At 40.8% G+C, this 8,683-nt stretch overlaps 1 protein-coding gene across 1 annotated transcript in view; it reads left to right on the top strand.

The window, feature by feature from the left end:
• The first annotated feature begins 431 nt into the window (after positions 1–431).
• The window catches only part of LOC147111561 (unconventional myosin-XVI-like), a 116,079-nt gene continuing 107,827 nt past the window's right edge, over positions 432–8,683 (top strand). The window contains exons 1-2 of the mRNA XM_085998273.1: positions 432–458; positions 2,206–2,314. Coding sequence (XP_085854399.1) covers positions 432–458; positions 2,206–2,314 — 136 coding nt within the window. The remainder of the gene's footprint in view (positions 459–2,205; positions 2,315–8,683) is intronic.

Below are 8,683 nucleotides of genomic sequence, written 5' to 3'. Positions count from 1 at the left end.
GAAGACTGCAGTTATACTGTCACTTTTCTTTCAGTCCAGCGAAGTTGCGGGTATGAACTGAAGTGATCATCATAGTATAATTATGGAGTCAGATCCTGATGTGGCTCTGAATACACTAAAGCCAAGTAGTAGAAAACATTTCACATAATTGGGGATAGGCACTGTGGGGAGTACAACTCTGATATGGCGTGAAGCTTGGTTTAAAAAGTGCTTCGGTACTCCACTGCACCACCTGAGCAATTCACAAACTTACTGCAGAGCATTTTCAATATTACGAGAAGGTGGACAGTACTATTAACTCTCTTCTAATAAAAATTAGTTGCCGTGGGAGCAATACTTTGTCCATGTATTTAAGCAGATACGCACAGAGCTCGTTCTTGATGGTTAAAGTGCAATTTGTACTCTGCTGCGACTGATCTAAACGGTAATGCATGACTGCAGCCAAACAGCAGTCTGAGGTGAGTTTGCCAATTGGGAGTATACATTCTACTATTTACTAATGTTATTGAAATGTGAAATTGTTAGTAAACACTTCAAAATAACTGATCCAAGTTGATATGATTACATACATGAAGCCAATTTATCAAATTAATGTTCCATCACCAATCCATGTGGCAGAATGACTGCACTCGTGTTGAAAGCTTTAATATTTCAATCTACTTACAAATTAACAATGGAAGATTAGATATCATTCTGTTAGTGCAATCTCCTTTAACAATTATATGTGAATTCACTGTTTTGACTTTATTGTTGACTTCTTTGTGAAAAATTCTAGATGAATTATTTTCGATATTTATGTTGCAAAATGATTTCTTGTGATTTTCTGAGCATTTTCAGTGACATGTACTTGCATATGATTGTTTGAATTGGTCTTGAACAGCTCATGTACTTTCCCTAAGGAGATTGAATAAGTGGGATAAGATTCCTAATAAGGATAATAGAACCTGGTCTATGGAATAGGTGGGTTCAATGAGTTGAATGTCCTTTTCTTTGTTCAAGGATTTCTGATGTTCTAGTGAAATGAAAAAATATCAAATTTAACGAACTGTGATTTAAACATCACTCATGAATCTTGTACTGTGAATTGAGGGATATTAGGGAAAATGTTATGATTTAACACTCAATGGAATGCTTATCAGGTATTTGGGTGTGGAGGTCAGCATGCTGAGATCGAGGCATGGGTGAGTTTTCCCTCCGTTAATAATAATAGACTCTCGGAGGGTATTTGATCATTTAGCTTCTATTTGAATTGGCTAAACATAGGAAATAAGGGGCAATCAGTGGTACTAATTAAAACTGGATAGTTGTGACCATGAGTACCCCAGGGGTCAGTGCTGGGAATTCTGCTGGCTGTAGTTTGTCAAATGATCTTGATAAAGGTATTAAAGGACAAATTTGTACTCAAAAGGGTGTCTCCGAACCGTGCTCCCTTTGAGCCCGGCTCCCCACTGGGATCAATTCAGCTGGAAAATTCCAACATTGCAGATGATTCACAATTGTGCGTAATATTGTGGGGACACCATCACCTTCAAGTCACACATTATCCTGACTTGGACATATATAGCTGTTCCTTTATTGCCACTTCATCAAAATCCTGGAATTTCTTACCTAAAACCATGGTGGTAGCATCATCACCACAAAGCCTGCAGTGGGTCAAGGGGAAGGCCCACAACCACCACCTCAGGACAGCTAAGGTTGGACAATTTGCTATTGTCACCCACATGCTGAGAACAGACGTAGTAATTCGGCAGATGAGTCACAACCAACCACAGCTTGCATTTATATCACACCTTTAACATGGCAAAGCATCCCAAAGCATTTCACGGAGGCATAATTAAAAAAATATACACCAAGCCAAAGAAGAAGATATTAGGAGGGATGGTTAAAGAGGTTGGTTTTAAGGAGGATCTTAAAGGAGTAGAGGGAGGTGGAGAGGTGATGGGGTTTAGGGAAGGAATTCTGGAGTGTGGGGACTTGGTGGCTGCCAATGGTGGGGTAAAGAAATGGGCAATACACAAGAGAAATAACATTGAATATTGAAAGAAATGATAGAAAATATGAATATGACATAGAGTATATCATTCAATAAACTGATATAAAGCAAAAATATTTAGCTGTAATAGTTGACCAAATATTAAATGTATTGTCATAAAAGAGATATATGCTAATAAAGTTTGATATGTGTCTTTCACGTTTTTTTCTCAGGCTGGAGCCAATGTGTTACTGCAAGATATCAATGGAAATATTGCACTGGATTACACAATGGAAGGCACAGAATCAAGTTCCATCCTTCTCAGACATCTAGAAGATAATGGTACAAATTTGAAATGTTGCTTTCCTACCAATACTTCGCCGCAGTTAAATCTTTAGATTCATTTTGGAGTAGTTTTTTCATTTGTGTGGCGTGAAATGTTTCAATTTATTTTGCTGAAAAAGCTTTAAAATCTAGATCTAATAAACCAGTCAGGATGATACACAGTTGTCATGAACAAAAAAACTCTGAGTGACCGATATTGGTGAATCATGAACTTACTCCAACTCCTAGCTCAGATTGTCCTGTCCCTTTAAAGAAAAAAGACAGCAGTACACAGGTGGATGCATGAATCTGCCCCCCCCACCTTTGTGTGCATGTGTACTCATTATCTGTGTTCATATTCTGTTGTATATTTCTCTGCTATCACGACAGACAAGCAAATGTTGCTTGTGGTTGGATGCACAATAGGAAAGGTAGGTGTCAATGTAAAAGGGATGAAAGAATTCAAGTTCCCATCACAAATGTATCAAAAGCAGTTATCTGTATGGTAATAGGTATTAGTGGTTTGTATAATCACATAATCTTAGCATGGGATCAATGCAAAAATCAGAGCTGCTCTTTTCTTTTGTTAATTCTGATCTGGTTTGGCTACAATCCTATTAATGCAAGTTGCTTTTTATATTGTTAATGTGATAATTTTCCCCTTATTGCTTTTTTTTGAGCTCATCAAGGTGAGAGAAGTTGGTGCTGAGGAATGGAATTCTACTCATTTCTCATTTCAGGTTCTCAGTGTCAGTATTGAGCATTGCCAGGTTAGGTATAACACAGCCAGACGCAGAATCAGTGCAACAACATACATCAGCCCGAACCTCAGAAGACCAGTCTCGACTGCATTATTTCCCACACCAGTCATCCTGTGGCCTCTCTGAATGAAATGGATATGACCAATTAGTGCTCAGTTAGGGACAGCTTTTGTACTTTTGGTCTATGCCTACCAGGAATTGAATTTTACGTAGAATAACATAGAAATTGCAACACTGACGCAAGCTTTTCAGCCCAACCAGTCCATGTTTGTGTTTATCCTTCATATAGAAGTAATGCTAATCCCGTGTGGCATCTTGTTCCCAAATCCCTTTATTCCACTTTCCTTCAACTATCTACCTAACGTATTTGTAAAAGTTGACATGGTCTCTGCTTCAATTACTAGTTCCAGTAGTGTTTTCCACAAAATCACAACCCTTTGTATAAAAATGTTTCTTCTGCTATATATCCTAAATCTCTTACATATGTCTATGTCCCCTTGTTTTAGACCCTCAATCACTAGATCTTCAATCACTAGAAACAGTCTGTTTTTATCTACTTTGTCTATCCCTTCATAATTTTAAATGTCTCCAGCAAATCACACTGTAATCTACTCTGTTCTAACAAAACATCCCCAATTTTTCAATTTACACTGCCCAAACTCATTTCACATAAAACCTTTACAGCCAGAATACCAAGGAGATTATTGTTTCATTAGGATAAATTTGAACCTAGGTCCCAAAGGTGAACGACCAATGTCTAATCCGCATTACCACCCAGAAACCAAACCTTCTGGGATATGAGCCATGTTCTAATATTTAATGGACATCTCCCAAACATGTCAGGGTAAAATGCATTTACAAATGCACATGCAGATCAAATAAGCAAAGAAAAACTTCCATTTATATCGCACCTTTCATGACCTCAGGATGTCTCAAAGCGCTTTACAGACAATGAATTACCTTTTTTAAAGTATAGCCACTGTTGTAATCTGCCAATCTGCGCACAGCAAGCTCCCACAAACAGCAGCATCATAAACATAAAAGTCTTAAAGTATTTGTACAAGGTTGTTTTCAGAATCTCTAACCGGAACTCTGCAGCCTGGTATAATCTTGCCAACATTGTATAGATCACCCTAATTTCCAAATATTGATATTTCCGTGGGTTATTCTTCTTTATGGCAGTCTGATGTATAAATACATCTTCCTTTGTATCATTCCTGTTGATGAATCCATAGCCATTTCGTATGTTGAACCACTTTACTGTTCCAAGAACCTTTGTTGCGATGACTTTCTTCTCCCCGGGGGATTTGGGCTTGTCGGGCTGTAGCTGCTGCTGCTGTTCGGGTTGCTGCTCAACTATTGTTGTGTGAAATACCTCGGCTGAGTCAACTGTTGTAGTTCTCTGAGGTCGGCAGTGGTAAACCATCGGTGTTGCCATGTTGCTTGGTCCCCTTGTATTCAATATCATACAGGTGAGCCCCTAGGAAGAGTGACCATCGCTGTAGCCGTTGTGCCGTCATCACTGGAACGCCCTTCCTTGGGTTGAAGATTGAAACGAGAGGCTGGTGGTCAGTTAACAGTGTAAACTGTTGACCATACAAGTAGTGGTTGAATTTCTTGACTCCCCACACAAGGCTGAGGGCCTCTCGGTCAATCTGTGCATAATTGCGTTCAGCTGTCGTCAATGATCTTGAAGCAAAGGCTATTGGTCTCTCTGAGCCGTCTGGGAACTTATGTGACAACACGGCACCAATGCCATAGGGTGAAGCATCACATGCCAGTCGAATAGGTAAGGATGGGTCAAAGTGAGCTAGCACCTGTTCTGAAGTAACGAGTCTTTTACTCTCTTGAAAAGCTTGTTCACAGCTGTCACTCCACTTCCATTGTGACCCTGTCTGTAGCAGTGCATTTAGTGGATGTAACACTGTGGATAGGTTGGGCAAGAACTTGTGATAGTAGTTCACCAGTCCAAGATATGATCTCAACTGAGACACATTTTCAGGTGTTGGTGCATTAATCACAGCTTCAATCTTGTCTGGAGACTTGTGTAAACCGTCCTTGTCAATCACATGTCCACAGTATGAGATTTCCTTTTTGAAAAACTCACACTTGTCTCGGTTCGCTCGGAGCCCATACTCCCATAACCTGATGAGCACCTGTTCGAGGTTGGAAAGGTGGTCGTTGTCATTCTTGCCAGTAATGATGATGTCATCAAGATAACACTGAGTACCTGGAATACCCTGCAGGACTTGGTTCATTGCCCTTTGCCAGATTGCAGGAGCTGAGGCTATTCCGAATACCAGCCGATTGTGCATATTTATTGTCAGGTACTTCTTTGATGCATCATCAATTTCCATTTGGAGATAGGCCTGGGCCAAGTCAATCTTTGTGAAGCGTTCCCCTCTTGACAGGGAAGCAAAGATGTCCTCAATGCGAGGCAATGGGTACTGTACTATGTGGAGGACTGGGTTAACAGTCACCTTAAAGTCTCCACAGATGCACACTTTTCTTGGCTTTCCTGGTTTTGTGCTGGAGGTTTTCTTCATCACTGGAACTATAGGTGTGGCCCATTCACTCCAATCCACCTTGGACAGGACCCCTAACTGCTCCAAGTTCTCCAGCTCTGCTTCTACTGAAGGGCGAATTGCATAAGGCACTGGTCTGGCCGTATGGAACTTTGGATTTGCGTTCTCCTCAATCTTAATTTTTGCTTTCATGCCCTTAAGTGTTCCTATTCCCTTCTTGAACACTTCCTGAGAGTCAGAGAGTATTTGTGACAGTCTCTCAGGAGTGGCGTTGCTGTCCTCCTTTGCTGACACAAACAGTGCTTGGATGGTGTGCCAATCTAACTGTATTTTCCTGAGCCATTCGCGTCCCAGCAATGGTGGTGCTCCATTTTCCACTACATAGAGGTTCAATTGCAGTATTTTTATTTCTTTGTATGTCACTGTCACTTTTATTTTACCTTTGGGGCACACTCTTTGTCCTGTGTATGTCTTTAACAGTACTTTAGTTGGCCTTTGCAGTATGTGTGATAACAGTCATTTGTATGTACAGAGATCACTGTTAAAGCTGAGCCTGTGTCCAACTCCATTTTCAGCCTAACTCCTGCCACTTCTGAAGTAACCCATATTATTCTGTGATCCTCTGTTTCTTTCACACTGTGTAGTTTTAGACAAGCCAGATCCTCTTCCTCTGAGTCTGTGTCACTTTTTTCTTTATCTGAACTGTCTCCAGTCACGTAGTGTACCTTCTTGTATCTATCTTTGAAAAGTTTCTTGTTTTCAGTCACTTGATGTGCCTTTTTGCTCTGTATTATATCAGTTTTCTGCTTCTTTGCTTTGCAAACTGTTTCAATGTGCCCTCGTTTGCCACATTGTCTGCAATCTTTGTCTTTAAACCAACAGTCATTGTGGTCATGTGACATTTTACCACAGCGATAGCACTTCTTTTCTTGTTTCAGTGACATTTTGTGAGTGGAATATTCCAGGAATTTTTGTTGAATTTCTAAAGCGCCACGTGCTGCTGCTTCCATTGAAATTGCAATACTTAGAGCCTCCTCCAAGGTGAGATCTTTTTCAGACAGGAGCTTCTTTTGTGTGCTTTCACTTTGCATACCACACACAAATCTGTCTCTCAATGCATCTGATAAGCCCACTCCAAATTGGCAATGTTCTGATAATTTGCGCAACTTTGCCAAATATTCAGAAATGCTTTCATTTTTGCTCTGGTTCCATTTATGGAATTTAAATCTTTCGGCTTTCAGCAGTGGTCTGGGGCTAAAATGGTCTTGGAGTGTGTCCACTATTTGTTTGAATGTTTTGTTTGCTGGCTTTTCAGGGGTTAATAAACTACATAGTAGCCCTTATGTCTTTGCGCCCATAACACTCAGCAAAACAGTGGCTTTCTTTTCTACCTCCACTCCGTTAGCCTCACAGTACAACTCCACTCTTTCAATATAAGTTGCCCAGTCTTCAATGCTGCTATCAAATGCTGCAATCGTGCCAATCATCGCCATTTTTTTTTCCAAACACGTTTTTCTTTCTTTACTAGTTAAAAACCAGTTTAAAAAAAAACCAATGGCCAATTTGGGAGAAAAAACCTGGGATATTCCTCTCCGACCCATCTAGGCGATCTAAACTCGTCCAGGAGATCACTCTGTCCCTATATTTTCTACAGTACTTACCTTCTGTAAAGGCGATCTCCACCCCAGCCAGGAACAGCAATAAAACCATCTCCTAAAATCTAACAGAATTAGAACACAAGAAGTAGGAGCAGAACCAGGCTACACGGCCCCTGGGCCCGCTCCACTACCCACAGGGCCATGACCATTCCGAACCTAGACTCATGTCCAATTTCCTGCCCGCTCCCCGGAACCCTTAATTCCCTTTACTTCTAGGAAGCTATGTATTTCTGTTTTAAATTTATTTAATGATGTAGCTTCCACAGCTTTCTGGGGCAGCAAATTCCACAAACATACCACCTTCTGAGTGAAGAATTTTCTCCTCATCTCAGTTTTGAAGGAGCAGCCCCTTATTCTAAGATTATGCCCCCTAGTTCTAGTTTCACCCGTCATTGGGAACATCCTCACCGCATCCACCCGATCAAGCCCCTTCACAATCTTATATGTTTCAATAAGACCGCCTCTCATTCTTCTGAACTCCAATGAATAGAGTCCCAATCTACTCAACCTCTCATCATATGTCCACCCCCTCATCCCCGGAATTAACCGAGTGAACCTTCTTTGTACTGACTCGAGCGCAAGTATGTCTTTTCTTAAGTATGGACACCAAAACTGTATGCAGTATTCCAGGTGCGGTCTCACCAATACCTTGTAGAACTGCAGCAATACCTCCCTGTTTTTATATTCTATCCCCCTAGCAATAATAGCCAACATTCCATTGGCCTTCTTGATCACTTGCTGCACTTGCATACTAACTTTTTGAGTTTCATGCACCAGTCCGAGAAAGAACCATTTATCCCAACTCTCTGCGTTCTGTTAGATAGCCAATCCTCTATCCATGCCAGAATATTACCCCCAATCCCGTGATTTTTTATCTTGAGCAATAATCTTTTGTGTGGCACCTTGTCAAATGCCTTTTGGAAGTCTAAATACACTACGTCCATTGGTTCCCCTTTATCCACCCTGTATGTTACTTCCTCAAAGAACTCAAGCAAATTTGTCAAACATGACTTCCCCTTCATGAAACCATGCTGTGTTTGTCCTATTAAATTATGTTTATCCAAATGTCCCGTTACTGTCTCCTTAATAATGGACTCTAAAATTTTACCAACCACAGATGTTAGGCTAACAGGTCTATAGTTTCCAGCCTTCTGCCTACTACCCTTTTTAAATAAGGGTGTCACATTAGCAGTTTTCCAATCTGCCGGGACCTTTGCTGAGTCCAGGGAGTTTTGGAAAATTATTAACAATGCATCCACAATCCCTACCGCCACTTCCCTCAAGACCCTAGGATGTAAGCCATCAGGTCCAGGGGATTTATCCACCTTGAGTCCCATTATTTTACCAAGTACCACTTCCTTAGTGATTTTAATCGTATTTAGCTCCTCCTCCCCTAGAGCCCCCTGTTTGTCCAGTGTTAGGATATTCTTAGTATCCTCTACC

Source organism: Somniosus microcephalus, chromosome 10 (genome assembly GCF_052327205.1).
Source record: "Somniosus microcephalus isolate GS21.2 chromosome 10, FLI_Smic_1.0, whole genome shotgun sequence".
NCBI lineage: Eukaryota > Metazoa > Chordata > Chondrichthyes > Squaliformes > Somniosidae > Somniosus > Somniosus microcephalus.
Note: the sequence above shows the minus strand (reverse complement) of the source record. Positions and strands in the feature narration are given on the sequence as shown.